General features: G+C 33.8%; 1 protein-coding gene across 5 annotated transcripts in view; it reads left to right on the top strand.

Annotated features, from left to right (window-relative positions):
• Positions 1 to 19,025, top strand: part of NBEA (neurobeachin) — a 451,486-nt gene that overhangs the window by 107,821 nt on the left and 324,640 nt on the right. For all 5 annotated transcript variants that reach the window (XM_021541930.3, XM_021541926.2, XM_021541925.3 and 2 more), the window contains exons 9-13: positions 2,664 to 2,861; positions 3,263 to 3,396; positions 9,885 to 9,993; positions 12,484 to 12,636; positions 13,376 to 13,544. In XM_021541930.3, coding sequence (XP_021397605.2) covers positions 2,664 to 2,861; positions 3,263 to 3,396; positions 9,885 to 9,993; positions 12,484 to 12,636; positions 13,376 to 13,544 — 763 coding nt within the window. The remainder of the gene's footprint in view (positions 1 to 2,663; positions 2,862 to 3,262; positions 3,397 to 9,884; positions 9,994 to 12,483; positions 12,637 to 13,375; positions 13,545 to 19,025) is intronic.

The following is a 19,025-nucleotide window of genomic DNA, read 5'->3' as shown; positions in this document are numbered from 1 at the left end:
TATATCAGAATTTTTAGCCTCTCTTTACATTCTGTTAGAATAATCTTTTAGGTTAGGAGACCAGAATTTCCAATTTATGATCACTTTTGTTAGGCTTTGATGGCAGAACATTCCTTTAGTTCTTGTTTTTTTCTGCAAAGAAGTGTGAGGTAGTATTATGTTGATTCATAATTTATTTGTCTGACTTGCAAATAGTGATCTCAAATTCTTGCAGCAATTAAACACTGACAATGGGGAAGTAAAATAATGTCAAAATTTGTATATAAAGTTAGTTTAACTTAAGCAGTTTAGAGCATTGCAAAATTTTATGGTAATGAAATTATAAGATTTTGTGTTGAAACACTTTACAGTTTTTCATAACTTTGCTATTTAAATAAGTTAAAATGGAAAAACCTTATGAGTTTTGGAATCTGAAAAAGCTGAGAGGCATGAAACATTTCCAGGATAATAAGTGTTTTCATATGGTAAAACATTAAAATACAGTATAAGCATCATGTAGATGTCTTTGGAAATCAGCAGAATCACTAAATTGTTTTTCCTCTGCAGAAAGTGTGCACGTATTTCTATGTATAGTTAGAATGTCCTCTGGGGTGAAATACATGTCACCTTCCTCGGGACAAATCCATAATCTGTAGCAGTCATTTCCTGATAAGTGAGATGTAGGCAGCCATATCAACAGAGAACCAGCTCTCAAGTTCTAAGCATAATATTCCTTCTTTGGGAATTTCTACTTCAGTAAGTAGTGTAGCACAATAGGAACACATTTTTAGATTAAAACATTCAGTGCTGAGGACTGGATACTCACAGTGTGTTATATTGTGTTTTTACTTTGGATTTGTTGTAGTCTGATCCTTTGGGCTGAATGAGTATCACCTATTGCAGGATATTTGAGTTTTATCCTGAAAGAAGTCTCTGGCTCTGAACAGCTTTGCAGTATGAACAGAACAATAAGTGGGGACTGCTGGGAGCTTCCCTACAGAACAGATTCCTAACCCAAATGCAAATCACAGAATCACAGAGTGGTCAAAGATGTAGGAAGCCACTGGATGCTGGAGGTCCTCCGGTCCTCCCTGCTCAAAAAGGGTCACCTAGATCCAGTTGCCCAGGACTATATCCTGACAGTTTTTTAATAAGTCCTAATACAGAGACTCTATCACCTTGCTGGGCAGTTTCACAGTGAAAAACTGTTTTCTGATGTTTAGAGGGAGCTGTCGTTGTTCCAGTTTGTCTGGTATCTTTTCAGCATTACAGCCTCTCTTCTGCCGGGCATCACCAAGGCTGGGACAGTGCAAAATTGGGACAGATGTTCTCCAAGGGTTCTCCAGCAGTGCCAGTCAGGTGGCCAGTTTGCTCAGCTTCTGGCCCACATACAAAGGGGTGCTAGTCAGCAGACCTAATATTGCTGTGTCAGTCACTTGAGCAGATGCGCTTTCCCATTGTTCGGCTGTAATAAAAATAATTTTTTTCAGGGTTTCCAGCAGCCCTGAGAACTCTGGGGTTTATGGGGTTACATCAGTAGTAGGAACCTATAATTTTTTGGAAAGAGAAGCTAGGAGCTTATAAATTTTTAATTTAATTTTTAATTAAATTGTGTTTTAATTTTAACATAGGTAACAAAAACACCAGTCCTGTTACTTTCAATAGTTTCAGTGATAGAGGATTTCATACTGTGGGGGGAAAGGGGATATTTGGTAGGAACAAAGAGATAAAGAGACTTGTGATCACTATATGCAGTGAAAGCAAGGGAAATGGTATAATCTCAGAAATAAATTATTTTAAACTCAGAAAATATTTTCGCAATAACATTATATATATACACGTACACACACACACACACATATATTTGTGTCTTCATTTACAATAAAATGGTGGTAATTTCTACCAAATTTGCTTTTCTTGTATCAGTAGAACACTGTACTGTGTTACTACTAGTTATCTTTTTGCCACTGTTAAATGATTGTTATATGCCAAATAAATCTGACAATGCTTTGCAGAAATCTATCTTTTTGTGCTTTACTGATATATCAATATTGCCAGAAAACTTAATTTTGGATCAAATATGAATAATTATATGTTTAAAAATAAAAAAAATTCTTCAGTCTTCCTTGGAAAAGCTCTGAATTTGAGAATAATTAATGTGAAATGTGGCATTTATGATTTATTTTGGATTTTATTGTAAGTGGCTTGTTTGTATTGTCTGTTAATGAAGCATGGTTTTTAATGTTGTTCAAAAATAACTTCTTTTAAGCAACATGATATAGCATTTTATATTTTAATTTGAATTAATTGTATAAATAAAATGCAACACATTTAATTATTTTTATTTTTAATGTGTTTTATGCTTAAATTTTATTTTAACATATTTATGGTTCTTATGGTAATGTGTGTTTTTTAAGATAATTACTTGTGAGACTTGGAAACACTGATGATGAAAGGAGAGATAATACATGAAATACCAAATAATATATTGACGCATTGATGTGGTGTAGACTAGACAGAAACAAATCTATCTCATTGTTCAATAGCATTAGGCTAGTGGTCAATGCAAGCAAAGTTTAGTAGTTTATTTATTACCTCTCAACTCTAATGTAGTTTTTTGCACATCTTGTGGCAAGGAATTTGTCCAAATTCATTACTTTGTAAAAATTTTGGGTTTTTTTCAGAGCACATTCAAATTTAAATCTGAGAGCGACATCCATCTGGCTGAGCACCATAAACAAGTGCTGTATGACGGGAAGCTCGCAAGCAGCATCGCTTTCACCTATAATGCGAAGGCCACTGATGCTCAGCTATGCCTTGAATCCTCACCAAAGGAGAATCCTTCCATTTTTGTACACTCCCCTCATGCTCTCATGCTTCAGGTTGGTGCTGCTAAGTTGATCTTCTGTGATTGCTGTTGGCTGAACATCACACAGACGGTTTGTCTGTTAGTGTACAGAGATTGCTCTTTTGTGCTCTGTCAGCTCTTAATATAACTTTCACTTGAAATGTTCTTTCTTTGCTCCATTTCTAAAGCAAGGAAAAAAATTTTCCATAAGAAATGCAGACTTCATTCTATAAGGCACAGTTTACCATGATACTGAAAATTTTCTGTTTAATGTTTGCCTTTAAATATAGTTATTATAATTGAAGTATACATGTTGAAACAAAGTTTTTAGAAGTCTGCACACAAATTTGTGTTAAAGTACTTCAAAATTATATTTTTAACTGTTCTTTTAAAATTGAGATTAATTGTGGTTTTTCCTTTATTTTATGTTTTTAGGATGTGAAAGCTATTGTAACCCACTCCATTCACAGTGCAATTCATTCCATTGGAGGGATCCAGGTTCTTTTTCCTCTCTTTGCCCAGTTAGACAATCGACAGCTGCATGACAGTCAGGTGGAAACAACAGTTTGGTAAGCATCTTTTAACCAAGATAGAAACTAAATTAAGCTTACAAAATTTTTCCTCTTGTTTTGGGGGCATATTCTCTATTTTTTTCTACATTTTACCCTTTCTTCTTTTAAAAAATTATTATTTTTTTAAAAAGTAGTTTACTGTACAAAACTTATATGATTAAATAATGAATTCATATCACTCTAGAGTCTTCAAGGGCAGTTTCATGACAATTCATCCAACTTTTGAAAGAACTCAATATGCTTTTACTTGAGAGTGCAATGCTGTTTACCTTCTCAAAGTCTGTGTCATTTGAATTCATATTTCATAGCATTCAAAAATTAATTAATATGTGGTCAGAAAGTGATCGAACTGTGACTAGACATTTTGTGACCATATTACAATTGCAATAGTGACTGGGGATGTGACAAGAGAATTTTAAACTGGGACCCATGAACTTTTGCCTCTGATACTATGGAAGACACCTCTAAGTTGAAAAGTCTTCATAGATGTTAAAAACAGATGTTGAAAAACACTACCTAGGAGTCTGTTACTACCCATGTTGACTTAGAATCATAGAATCCTTTAGGAAAAGACCTCTAAGATCATGGAGTCCCACCATTAACCTAGGACTACAAAGTCCACCACTAAACCACATCCCTAAATGCCACATCTGCATGTCTCCTAAATATCTCCAGGCATGGTAACTCCTTTCTCAAAATTAGCTCAGCAATGATTTTTTTGAAAAGATCTCTTGCCTTGTGCTTGTTATAGCAGGTGCCTGTCCTGCAGCACCAGATAGCTAAACTTCTCCAGAAAAATGTTTGGCCTAAATCTTTGAGGGTAACAAATCTGAAAGGATAATGCTGAACAACTGTTATGGTGTTTCCCTGGAGGATTATTTGTAACCAAAGCCTGATAGAAAGCAGTGTTTAGGGACAAAATAAGATGGCTTTTCTATTTAAATTAGGGGACAAAACAGGTATGTTATTCCAAGCATGTGGCTTATTTTCCTGCTTATAATATTCTTCTATTAATTATTCTGGGTGTTTCTTATTGCATTTGATAGTTCAGTTAAAAAACAGTAAACTGAACAAACAATTAACGAATACTAAAATTGCCAACAAATTGGGAAGACAGAAAAGTGGATTGTGTATTGGTTACTGTGGAATATATTTTTTTTAAGTCTCTTTTGTACTTTGCACTGAAGCATTGTAAAGTAAGGGAAATAGAAAAATAAATGCTTGGTTTGAAATAATCTTGGAAAAAAAAGCACTGTATTTTTTTTTTTTTTGATTTACTGGGAAAGCAAAAGACTGAAATGCTTTATTATAGTTTACGGAGTTTATGTGTGTATATGTCGCCATATAAGAATAAAATATATGTTAAATTCATTTATGAGTTGAATCTGTAATAGATGACAAAGCAATAACTAGATCTCTTTAAAAATGAAGAAGTAATGTAACTTTTAGAAGTTGAGATAAAGACTAATTCTTCCCAAGTGTGTGGTCTACTCAGCGAGTAAGAACATTCATAATGTTTAATTGAAAATGTACAGAACATTTCTGAGTTAGTTGAACTGTAAGTAGAAAAAAAATTTGTTCTTGAATAAGTCAATGCATTTCTTCTATAATTAGATTATATTCTGAAAAGAGATCTGTAATTCATTGTGCTATATGATTGTACAAATGCATAATACAAGAGGATGTGGTCCTAATTCAAGAAGATATTAAAAAAAGTTTAAGCAAATGGCTGCTTGATGAGATATAATTTATATGTTTATAGGATATGGTCTGTGCATTATTTTCTCATATGTTATTTAGTAAGATATAGGTTTTAAGAAAAAGAATGCTGGAAGTGAACAAGGAAATAGGCAAATAAAAGAATAAAATATTTTTGGGATCTAAGAAAAGTGCTAATGGGGAAAGAATGCTAAATTGGAGTCTGTGTCACAAAATGTTTTGCCTGTAAGCAGAGGTGACCTGCCTCTCTAGTTCTCTCATACAACACCTCACTATTCAGCTGACTCATGTTTTTGAATGATACCTGATTAGTAGTCTTACTAGCTTCATCACAGGTTATGAGAAAACAATTGCAAAGGCATAAGAAAGAAATAACTTCCCCTTTCTCTTCAACAAGCTTTCAGAAAGAAAAAAAACACATTTAAACTGGAAGCTAAGGAAGCACTTTAGAGAGCTGCCGTAGCTCATGGAAATGTTAATTGTTGGCATATAATTCTACTTAATACTACTTTATCTGTTTTATGCTATGATTAATTATCTGTAGTTATCATAATAACCACCTGTGATGGAGTTATTAATAAAAATCTTTTTGTATTACTTTGCTATGATTAATTTTCTATAGTTATCATACTAACCACCTGTGATGGAGTTATTCATAAAACCTTTTTGTATTACTTTGGAGAAGCTGAAAATACAAATAAAGGATTTTTATCTTTATGAAGGATTCTTTCCCAAAGAGAATCAGACAAAACAAATACCTGTATTATTCTCTTTTATATAGACTCTTCAAGTTAAATTGTCTGTAATTAATAATCATACTTAGATCAACAAAGCAACATGCCTACCTCACCTAAAGTTGCCTTTTGTAAAGGTAATTTGTAGAGATAACTTTGTAATACATGATCCAAGATGAAAGGTATTAAGACAAATCTGACAGAAATAATTATCGTGGGATGAGGAGTCTAGCGAAACTGATCTGTGTACTGGTTTAAAAATAAAGTAGAATAAAAGAACTGCAACAACAACAAAACAAACAAAAGCCAAGGTAAATTTCACTTTTATCCTAAGGGTGCAAATTCCTGACTTCTCAGGTACTTCTAAACAGTATCATAGCCATTGAAGGTACTGCATCATCATGCTTTTATCACCTTTTTTTCCTCCTGCTTCTTAATAACAGAAAACTGCTAGATTTTTTCCCAAGAAATTAGCTATATTTTCAGTAATTATCATAGTTCTCTGATTTAGTGTTGGCTGACATATATAGCTTCACTTTCTATCTATATCCTGGCTCCACTGCAGACAAACTGATGTGTTCTAGGAAGGGTATGACACAGAAGAGATGTAGGAATTGGGCTGAAGTACCATTTTTATCTACGGGTGTTGTAAGTAGGAAAGAATGGAGAGAAATTTTGTTTTGCAGTGCACAGAATTTTGCTAATTTAATGTGCAATGTCAATTACTGTGCAGTAATGTGATGCATGTTGGTTCCTTGTAAGTTTGTTAAATTCTGTTTGAAAAATTGTTCAACTTAGTCTTCTCATCCATGTTATTCTTCCTCTGTCAATGACAATCTTTTTAAAAGAATTATTTTGGCAATCGGTTTCTGCTGATAAATATTTTCATATTTAAAATCTTCAGGTTTAATTTGTGTTCAGCTGAGAAAGCGAATAAACAAATTGAGTATCTGTAGAAATTGTTAACAAAGTTCTAAATACAGTCCTCCAAATTAGGCAGATTAAATTCTTCAAATGCAATATTGAGGGGAAAAATACATTACTTGAGTATGGATTTTTTATATCTAGATACACATTTCCTTGAGGTCAGTCTGACAGCATGAGGAAAGAGTTTTGAAGAGGCTGGGAAAGTTTATCTGAGAATTCAAGCAGATCAGATGCTCTCTGGCATAATAAGTAAGGTGAAAAACATTACATGTGAAACCAGTGTTGTATGCAGCACCTGTTACTTACTGCACTTTCATTCCCCCCGCTGCTCCAAAAAGGAAGTTTTACCTAAAAGAAGTCTAAGCAATGTCTCTGAGAGAAGAAGTCCACAAAACAAAACCCAAGCCATAACTACCATACAATTCCCCACCCCCTTCCCCGAAAATAGGCCTCAACCCTACAGACAGCATGTAGTCTGTTTTCTGCCTGTCTCTGATCATCTTCAGGTAGTAATACCTTCAATTCTGTACATGCAGTGAGAATTTTAAAAACTTTCATTTTGATTTTATAGTTCTATGAGTTAAAATATAGATCTTTTACTTAATTTCCTGCATAATAATGTGGGCAAACTGCTAGTTATATTCAATTATTATGTTAATTTTCATCAGTACTGTGGTTCTATGCAGTATTCATCTCAAAAGTCATTGCACCTCTATGTGCCTGCCAGATGGTTCTCCTTAACTGCTGCATTTTCTGGTACTTGGATTTTTTAATGTGCTTGAAGGTGTAATGATGCATTCATGTGTGCTATCACAAGATTTGAATTACTATATACTGCAGTCAACTCTATTATTTATGGTGGCAATCTTGGATAATGCAGAAGGATTAGAAGTTAGAGCTACTGCCTGCAGACCTGTGCTGACTCTGCAGAGCTGGATTGAAGTAACTTTATGTGTCTGGATCAATAGGTGTTAAAAGCCATTTTGGAATTAAGTGAAAGCATAGCTCAGTCACAAAAGAATTGGCTAAATTAATACATTTTCCTTAAACTAGAGATGCTGGCATCACTTTAGTATCAGCCAAGGTAGCTGTGTGCAGACGTAATGTGGACAGTAAGGATTAATTAGTTCAGCCATAGCCAGCATAAAGATGGTTGATAATCTAAGAAGTGATATATGGGCAACGTCTACATGTGAATTACTACACTTTTTTTTAGTCAGTCTTACACAGAAGCAGCTGTTTCAGTGTCTGTGGCATGGTTAGGTATAAGTGGTACAAGTGGTCACTTGTGTTTTCTGAGTTGACATGGTTTATGGGTGGTTAAATAGAGGGAGAGAGGGAAAAACCTTTATTGTTGTGGTGTTGGTGTCTTACAACTTGGATTCAGAGTCTATCAGAATTTCTAACAGTTGCATAGAGATTGCATTGATATAAGAATAACTTTAGCCCATGAGTTTACATCTAAATCATAGAATGAACAAGTAAACTGATATAAATTTACAAGCTTTTGACAAAATACTTCTGAGATTAGAAAATGAACTTAAGTCTGTATATGGTTCAAAAATCTTTAAAATCAATTTTAAGAATATTTTTAACATTTCAATATAGTATTAACAGTATTTGCTATTAGAATTTTAATTCTAATTCTGCAAAGATATATGCTGTTTCTTGACTTTATGCATAATGGCACATTGTCTTAAGTCATTCATAAGAGGATGAGGAGTTTCTCCTAGAGGATGGTAGTAAGCACAATGTATCTAAATGGAATTTTCTTTTACCTCTTCAATTTTTAAATAAATCTATGTTTAAATCTTCAACGCTTTATGTGAGCTGCTTATGGATTTTCATGTAGTAAAAATGATTAGATTCTTATTTTAGATGACAAATACAGTAGAAACTTTTGGTTAGGGTAAGAAAAAAATTGATGCATGTAATCTGGTTTGAAGTGGATGTGACAGCTTGAAAGGCTGTTTTGATAAAAGCTTTGGAGTACTGTAAATAGATATTATCTATGTTCTTTTATTGCTGACGCTCTGTGGAGCAGTCTGTATGAGATTTTAGATGGATTATTATCACCATTCAACAAGGAAGAAAGACAAGGCACTGTTTCATGTTCCCAGCATGTACTTTGGCTACTCTCTGTTATTTTGCATGGCAGCCTTACTCAACAAATAGAATAAATCTTGTCTTCCTCAGCACTTTGATTATTTTTTGGTGCTGTCATGGATTAACCAATCTTAACATTTATTTCAATGTAAGAGATTCTATTTGAAGAGTTAGTGAACATTTAGATGACTAGATGCTGTAAGTAAAGTTGAAATGTATCAAATGCAAGTTGGATATTTTCTTTAAGTCCCTTTTTCTTACCTGCAAAATCCAGTTGGCACTCTTGCCTGTGCCTATTACCTATGTAGTGCCTGTGCCTACTGCCTATGTGAGAACTTTTGTGGTTGCAGACACTTGTCTGTACAGTTAGGAACTGTTACATCCACTTAATTTTTAGCAAAGACATAATGATCTTATGTATGCATTGTATGTGCACAACTGTCATCTGCCTTTTTGATATATTTGAAAAGTAATTTAAAATACTTCCTTCCTGTCACAATTATTTTTCTTTCTCCCTTTCCTCTTGGTTTTTCAGCAACAGATGAGTGTATTTTTGTTTTATTTTCATCACCCAAGAATCAATTTTTATTTCTTTTCCCTGTGGTGGATTGATCTGTCATATACTTCCACTGCTGGTTTTCATAACATAATTTCACTTTCTGGCCAGTTCCATCCCATGCAGTCTTTCATATCTCCTATGTTTCTATACTGTAACCTTTTCTGAACATTTTCCGTCCCTGTACTTTCTAAACACTTCACTTAAAGACACTGCTGGGATGTACTCTTGGATGATTTCCTTGCAGCCTATGGAGTCCCACTCCTACCATCATAATATGTGAAAAAATGACTGGAGAAATTTTCCAAAAGGAAAAATAAGATTTGTATTCTTCAAATGAATTTTTCACCACCTTAAGCCTATTTTTATTCACTTAATAGCCGGTGATTATTGAGACAGCAACATTTTTAATCTGAAAAAAAAATCTTGTTCTTTACATGCAGTGCTACCCTATTGGCTTTCTTGGTTGAGCTTCTTAAGAGTTCAGTAGCCATGCAAGAGCAAATGCTTGGTGGAAAAGGCTTTCTAGTCATTGGCTATCTCCTTGAAAAGGTACGTTTGGAAGATTTTTATGTTTGTTCTTTGTATTTCTATTGGCATTGCGGTACTTTCAATCACTTGGCTCAAATGTCTGGTGGGATAAAATATATTTGTGACATACATATTGCAAATTAAAAATATTTTATAAGTTGTCTACAGGAGTCTCTTCATCTTCCTCATTCTCTTATATACCAGTATTCAAAGAATCAATTTTCTTGGATGATTATGTTCTCTTATTTATGTTCTTACTTTAGATATGTTTGTGAATCACTTTAAAGTTTTTACATGTCTGCACTTTCTGTCCCCCAGACTTGCTTAGGAAAGTTCTCTTGTTTCTAATTTGTACAAACAAAGCAGAAATGTCACAACTGAGATTATTTTGTGTGTGTGTGGGTTAATAAAGGTTAAATTAATCTTCTGTGACAATTCTGAAATTTTCAAAATAGTTGCCCTGTGTTTTGAAGAAGAAAAACTGTAACACAATTTAATTTCTGAAAGCAGTAGTTGCAAGGGGCATTCCCTGTACTTGCTTGTTTTCAGGCATGATAAGCAGTTATTTCAAATCTGAGGTTCAGTTGTCTGAGGAGCATCACCTGCCTTCCTGCCTCATGACATCCTGTTACTATGGTTTAATAATCTAAATAATTTGAAAGCAAATTACTGTCAGCTATACAAAAATACTGATGATCCTATGATTGAAGCTCATGGCTCTGACATTCTTGAATGTCTACTACTGGGCTTTTACTATCATGAGGTCAGCATAGCAATCTTTTAAGCAAAATATAAGAATGATAGTGTCACCTTTTAAAAGTGTTCTGAATTTTGAAGGATGATAAGTAGTTTCTCTCATTCTGTTCCCTTTGTTCTTTGAGCTAGGGAAACACCTTCACTCAATACCTAAAAGCAGATTTTCTGTACTTCTGTTTTCACTGCTAAGCAAGTGTGATTTAGAATGTCAAAGAACTAGCCTAAGGTGTTTTTTTTTCCCCAAGGGTAGGTTTTCTTCTGCTATAGCCAGAATGAATTTACAAAACTGTTAGCTTTGGTTTGGTGAGTTACACACAGGCAGACTGGTGAGCCCTCATGGAGGGATTTCTCTTGAACAGAGCACTGTGGTTTATACACATGGAATACATCAATTTGGAATGTTGTACATAACTTTTTTTTTTTTAAATTTTGCATTCTCTTCTAATGAACACCTGCTATGTTCATTAGATTTGCACATGTGAATATTTAAAGGATTTCAATTGATCACAGTATAATTCTTAAAACATATGTTGTTTTCTGGGTGGTTTTTAACATTATATTTACCTAGCTGCAGTTTTTTGAAAGTATTTATTCTATTTTTTCAATATATTCTTATATTCAGTTAGCACACATGGTGGGAAAAAATCCTTTGTTTCCTAGTCTCAATTTTATTATTTGTAAATTATCTGTTGTATCTGTTGTTCATTTGCATGTAATCAAATACTTCAGAGAAGACTGAGAGCTTTTTTTTTTTACTTGGGCTTCCAAACAGCATTTTTGTTCTTATTAGTTGCAGATTATTGTGAATTTCACTGTGCAAACCAAAGGAAATTCAGTATTCGGGCTGAACTTGTATTACTGGCAGTAGACGTCAGTTCTAAAAATAATAAATCTCCATATTCCTAGACTGTACTTACAGCATTAAAAATCATTGAAAAATAGAATCACAGAATAATTTAGGTTAGAGAAGACCTTTAAGATCAAGTCCAAGCTTTAACCCAGCACTGCCAATGCTACCACTAAACCTTGTCCCCCAGTGCCACAGCTAGACATCTTTTAAATACCTTAGGGATGGTGACTCCACCACTTCCCTGAGCAACCTGTTCCAGTGCTTGACATTCTGTGGAGAAGGCAAGGAGAAGGATCTTTAGGGTTTCTTACTATTTATTCATCTGTTAATATATTATACAAAAAAGTTTGTCAAAGTCCTCATGCAATTTTACTACATAGGAGCAGGTCTCAACAGTGATTTCATGGCATATGCTATGAAACTGAGAGTCCTGAAATTTGAGGAAACCATGAACCCAACACTTTCAAATACCTACTTAAGTTTAAGAAACAAAAGCAAGTCTCCTAATAATGTGTGTTCACACACTGAGACACCCAATTTCAGTAAGACACTTTAAGAGGAGATAAGGACTTCAGATGAAGTTCGCAAGAATTGTGCTGTAAAATGTAGGATCCTTACTGGATTCTAATAAAATGAAAAGAAACCCAGCTAAGCAAAATACCTAAAAACCAAAACATAAAGTTATTGATGAATATTTTAACTTGTTAAATATAGCCATTAGAAATACCATTAATATTGTTAGAAAGTATAAACTGCCTCCATATTCAATGACATCAAAACATGCAAGCTGCACATATTTAGTAATGACGAGCCAGGTGAAAATGCTGCTTCATAGTTCTGTAGTAATTATATTAAATAAAAAGATCTTTTCTTTATATTTGTTCTTTCTGATTATTTTCCCCCAGTCATCTAGAGTTCATATAACCAGAGCAGTTCTGGAACAATTTTTGTCATTTGCTAAATATTTGGATGGATTATCTCATGGAGCACCTCTACTAAAGCAGTTATGTGATCACATCCTTTTTAATCCTGCTATCTGGATACATACCCCTGCAAAGGTACACTTCCATGATGTTATGACTCTCCTACAACAAAATACCTTTATTCTTTTATAACATTCTACTTAGGTTTTTGGTTTTTTCTCTTTTGGATTTTTTTAATAAACATGGTAATAGAAATTATTTTAGATCATGAAATCTGTACATTGCTGGGATATAGTCCAATGTCTTTTATAATTTCCTGAAAGCATTTAAATTATTGCCTAAGGTTCTGTCTGATTCTATGAAAAGATTGTTTCAAGAAACCAAGTCCTTTTTTCAGCAATTGCATTACATTGTTTTCCTACAGATTAAGCATAAAATTTTGTATTTTTAATTGCAGACAAAATGTATTTTGTTACACATAAAAGTAAGCTCTCATTTTAGTTCTATGTAAATGTATTTTAAACTATGTATTCTAGTTTGATAAAGTCTCTAACATTTTATCATTCATCTCTGGTAATAATGAATTATTTGTTTTCCTAAGTAATCACAGCTGAGATATGTGAGCCAAAGTAAATAGTCCTAAAAACTGAAAATATATACTTTTGTATAAAAAGTCAGAATAGAAAGGAAGCCAATATGTTTATTGTTACTTAAATCATTCCTAAGTACCAGTGCAGCCTCTGCCCTAAGCAGAGTTGTAATTAGTTTCTCCATTTTTTACATCATATCCAAAGTCTATTCTAGAAAGACTCCTCCAATTTAAGGTTACTAATACATAGTTTACACTTATCTGGGTAACTGTTTCATTCCCCAGGTGCAGCTATCTTTGTACACCTACCTGTCAGCTGAATTCATTGGGACTGCTACGATCTATAACACCATACGCCGCGTGGGCACGGTGCTGCAGTTAATGCACACGCTAAAATACTACTACTGGGTGGTCAATCCTGCTGACAGCAGTGGCATTACTCCTAAAGGGCTGGGTAAGTGCTACACACAAGGAATAAAATATAAGCATTTCTCCTGTAGGAAGGTTTGTGATATAAATGTCTGAAAGCTCATTGGATCTGTAGATAAGTAGATGAATAAATGGCAGTAGTTGATACCACTGGTCCTCAGTAGAAAGGACTATGGAAGCACTTTTTGGTGTATCATAAATCCATGCTGATAATTTATGTTTACATGTATTCCTAGAAGATTCCAATTCTGGTCTCCAGTCACGTAGCATATACTTATGTGGGCATACTTTAGGAAACATATTAAAAAGATTGATTTTTCTTCTTCTGTAATAAAGAGGAAATATTACATGTATTTCATATGCCAAAGAAAGCTTTGTGTGATTTGAGTGATTATTAGTGTTAAGTGACCTTGAAAACAGAGTGGAAAACTTCTAGTTCTCACTGCAGAGGTCTCTGAAGCTGTATTTCCAGTTCAATAATGTTTTTTCTCTGTCCTTATAAAATAGAGATTTATTTAATTTTGCTTAAAGTGATGCATTTAGCTTAGCACAGGAGGTACTGCATGACAGAACCAACAAAATGTGATAATGAATGCTGCATGTTACAGATGTGTATTAACCAGAGCAAATCATTCTAATCCTATACATTCTGGCTGTAATGTCATTACATTTAGCTATACTTATGTAAAGCAGGAAGGATTTGGCTGAAAGTCTCTTTAAAAATACCTGATAAAGGAGAATTTATTAATTATTTTTATTGTATAACTACTAATGTCATGCTGAGAAAGTGAATAATTGGGAAATGTTTTTAGTACTGTTACACACCCAATTATTCAAGAGTATGAAATATCTAACACATTAGTTATTGGGTAATTCTTATTTGTAAGTGAGCTGTATGCATAGGGGTTTCCCTCAATTTTATTTTTTTTTTTTAATAAATAAAACTGGAAGTAATAATTCATTTCCTAGATTAGGTGTCCTAATAGGCAATGAAGGTGTTGAAGGTCACAGAAAGAGCTGCTCTAGGATCCTGGATGATATTTATAGTTCTTGTATAGCATAATATTATATGAAGAGTAGTATTCAAAAATTAATAAAATTTATTTTAAAATACTTAGCAAAAGCCCAGAGTTCTCTGTTCATTTAAATGAAATGTTTGAAATTCTAGATAATGAAAATTACCTGGAGTGGTTACTTAATTAGCTTGAAATCTTTGTGCACCCAACACCAAATCTGCTTGTTTTGGGTAGATATTTTGCATAGTTTATGGCATGACAACTTACACTGGTAAGTATAGGAAGCTGTGCCTTCCTTCTGATTGACAGACACTTGAGAAATGCTTTGTTTGAAATGGAGTTGCTTCCTAGACTTTGTTGCCTCTATTCATTAGATCTCCTCTAAGCTCTGTGGGAGGTTAGAAGCTGGTCTTGTGTGAGAACTGCACTGTTGATATCTGAAATTAGGGTGAACTGAATCCTACCCTGGGAGTGGCTTTATCCAGATTCAGCCTTTCAGAGATCTACTCTGTTGAGGTTTACATTGTTATGCTGCACAGGTACAATTTCACCATCAGACAAATTAACTGTGCCTGAGATCAGTGAGGAATTGGGATATTTAAAACTTAGATGATCAGTTTATTTACATTGTGCTTCTGACTGTTGAATACCCAGATGTTGTGAGGTGAAGTTTTCAGGTGTCAACCATATTTTCAGCTAGGTAGAGACTTGAAAAATTCCTCAACTAGCTTGAGAGTAGAAGTTGGATAATACAGTCTATTTGTTATGACTGAGGTTATTTTTTTCCTAGTATATTGGTTTAAATTAAAAAGATTCCTGTGGTTCTGTATCATGATACTACTTACCTAACAACTCTTTGAAAATGTATTGCATATTACAGACTGCTTCCCTCTGGCTAGGTTTGCTCTTTTCTGGAGTCAGTGACATTTCTTTCTGTAGGAAGCATGGATTGTTTTTATCTTGCCCAGATCTGTCTCTTTGCAGTTAGCTGTAATTTTTGAGTATTTGTATGTGTAATGCCAGTTGCATCGCTTCAAAAAATATATAATGTATTCACCAAAATCTGAACAGAAGGCATGAGGTACACAAAGATACAAAATTAGGAATGAGAAGTGAATCAGTTAACTCTAAATTAAGCATAAATATGCCTGGTTTGCATCCCTAATTTTTCTTTCATTCAGAGTATAGTACATTCTCCTCTCATTTGTGTCAGTTTCAGACAAGATTCTTTTTTCATCTGGAAGGCAACCAGGTCAGTCCCTGAAAGGTAGTCAGGCAGTGTAAATTAGTGGGTGCCTGGTATAGCAGTTTGACAACAAAAATCAAAATTTCTAAGGCCTTCGTACAATAGTTGGGAAGGTGTTTTATAAACTGAGGATGCGCATATTTTCAAAAAACATGTTGTGATCCACTATATGTGAATTTTCTCATTCTGTATTTAGTTGGATTTATATATAAACTTGACTATATGAAAGTTTAATATCTTCTTTCTTCATTGTTCCTTCTTCCCTGCAGAAAGCCCTGTGTAATTGATACAACTACAAAGAAGTAGTTTCTGATCTATCTGTTAGAGAGGCTTTTCTTGTGTTGGGTTGAAGAACATCAGCCTGTCAGAGAGGATGAGCAGTGACTTAGCAAACCCAGCACATCTATGGAGTTTTCTCCATGCAAATCAGCACGGGGACTTTTTTTTGCTTATATTTCACAGATAACTTCTGCTTCTGACTAATAGAGCTGTAATAACTGTGATGATTTGCAAGCAAATGACTGTGAAAAATATAGTAATTGCTGAGGTGATGGGTTGCTAAATTTAATTTCATATTAACTTCATTTCATAAAAGATTTTTTTATGACATCTACATTAGTTGCTACCAATTGATAAAATTTGTGAAAATATTAAAATGTTGAATCACCTAGATAATACATCACTTTTCTTTACCAGATGGTTTTTTAACATTAAGTGCAGGTCTGGTTGATTCAGATAGCTTATAGTCATAGAATGCAGTCCTAGAAGTATCTGTAGTTGTTATGCTTAAGGCTTTTCTATTTTCACCTCTGTTTTCAGCATGTCATAACTCCACCAATGCCAATAGTTCAAAATACGGAACTCTTCCAGGATTTCTCTTTGTGCTAATTTTTGTTAGCCAGCCTGCACCACTACTGCCAGAAAGTTTATAATTTGTTGAAATGTGGAATAAGGTATAAAAAATTTTGTTTAAAAAAGTTGTAGTGAAAAAAGTTATGTGAAATGTAAAGTTGTTGCATTTTAAGCAGCATTTGAAATCTCTAAATGTAAGAATAGGAACCATTTTATATAAACGTTAATTTAATGTACGAAACAGAAAAATGTCATCATGTTAGTAAATTGCACCTGAAATTCTAGGCTGACTTGACATGAGACTTGTCAGATCTGGAGAACCTTACTAGAAATCATGCCAATATCTAAAATTTGACTGCATGTGCTAAAGTGCCTTCAAATAATTTGCTGTCATATTAGGAAGTAAGCTTATTCATGCAGGCATTTCAATAGTGTGATGTTTTCTTGTCTTCTAGGCATGTCATCTTTTATGTGGAGATACTGCAGCAATTTTTAATATTAGTCAATAATTAGTTTGATTTACTATTACTTGCAGACAGTTACTCTGCTTCAGGGTTTTATTGCCTTCACTTGCCTTAATAAAGCACAAAGTGGGTGAGTTTTCTGCACTGACAGTTTAGTAGCACTTACTTTAAAGCCAAAGCAGCTTAATATTGAAGTTTGCCATTTGGCAAATGCTTTTTTCTTTTAAAAGTGAAAGTTTTTCTTTTGCTTCTCCTAGTAATCAGCTTATAAAATGGGGGGTATAAATGGGGTTTTTTGAATAGAATTTTCATAAAATTTTTTAAAGCTTCAGATACTTATTTTAAATTTGGTTTTGTATCTTCTTTCATTATTATATTCTTGTTTCACACTGGCATTCCTTCTTAGATTCAGAATACTGAATTGATATTTGTATTTCCATTTCCTTCTGAGGTACTGGAAATACTGTTTCAGAGTGTAAAAATATCAACTTGGTCCGTAATTATTCTTAGTAGCTTTTACATTTTACATGTAAATCTGCATGGTGGAGACAAGTTGTCTGTTTAAAATCATGAGTTACACTTTTCTTCTGATGTTGTTTATTTCAAATTGTTTTACAAAGAGCCTAAAAAGTCAAACTAATTTCCAAATAAAAGAATCTAAACTTTATAATTTATTTTTACACTGAGACTATGGTTATAGCTGTTACCTTGATTTGCCACATGCACACCTTTAATATTTTGTTAAATCATACAAAATAGGGGTAGGATCACCCAGCTATTGCAGTGTCTAAACACACAACAAAGCGGGCAATGGAGTGAAAGTTATTTAAAACATCTATCTTCTTTCTGTAATTATTTGGTTTTATGTTGAGTTGGAAGGGACCCATTAGGATCATCAAGTCCAACTGCTGGCCCTCCACCGGACACCCCAAGAGTAACACAGTGTGCCTGAGAGTATTGTCCCAACTCTTGAGGTCAGCCAGGCTCAGTGCTGTGGAGCTCCCTGGGGAGCCTGTGTTGTCTGACAGACTTGTGCATTTAAGTTCCCAACTTACCTGTGTGGTTTAGCTCATTCCTGAACTGAGTGGCCAAGCATTTCTCTCTCTGCTGGTGTTTCCTGTGTTCTTCACACTCTCTCAATGAGTGCTACCTTTATGAGTAACACCATGTATCCTTACTGAGAATGCATGGTGTTTAAAGTACCAGTTATGTCATGCTAAATAGATTTCAAGAATGTTTTTCACATCCAATGTTTTTGAACATGAGCTGTGGAAGTGGGTATTACAAAAATTATTATGAGGAGAAAGTAATTGTAGTTTTTCTCTTTGTAGATAGTAAAAGTTCCACAGAGTTATTTCAAGAGCTGGGTTAGAGTGGAACTCAGTTCTTGTTAGATTTACAGCAGAGAGAAAATCAGCTCCTGTGTGATCCACATATCATGTGATGTTATTTATGCATGTGTGGAGATCAAGAGATCAGATTCTGCTATCATGTTTTATTAATTTAAGGAGTAGAAAAATTTTGCTTTTTACATACTAAAAAAAACCAAAACAGATGGAAGAATGTCACATTTGGTTATTGGTAGAACTGATACACAATTTTATTTTCAAAGGCAGGATTAGAAACCATTATTATTGTTATTCAAAACTCCCAATCAGTTTGGGGTTTTTTGGCTTTTTCTTGTTTCTTGGGTTTTTTTGGGTTTTTTTTTGTTTGCTTGTTTTTTTTGTTTTTTTTTTTCCAGCAGTACTGATTATACTTAATTCTGTGAATATGTTTACTTATTTCCTCTTATTTACTCCTGATTTATGCCCCTATAATTTCTCTATGCTGCAGGGATTAATTGGATAAAATTATAACTTTTTTTTCATTTATTTTTGTCTGGGTAAAGCAGGCTAACTCTTATTATGAGTGTATATTTTAAAAAA

The sequence above is a fragment of the Lonchura striata genome, chromosome 2, assembly GCF_046129695.1.
Source record: "Lonchura striata isolate bLonStr1 chromosome 2, bLonStr1.mat, whole genome shotgun sequence".
Classification (NCBI taxonomy): domain Eukaryota; kingdom Metazoa; phylum Chordata; class Aves; order Passeriformes; family Estrildidae; genus Lonchura; species Lonchura striata.
This window is presented reverse-complemented; position numbering and strand designations above follow the sequence as displayed.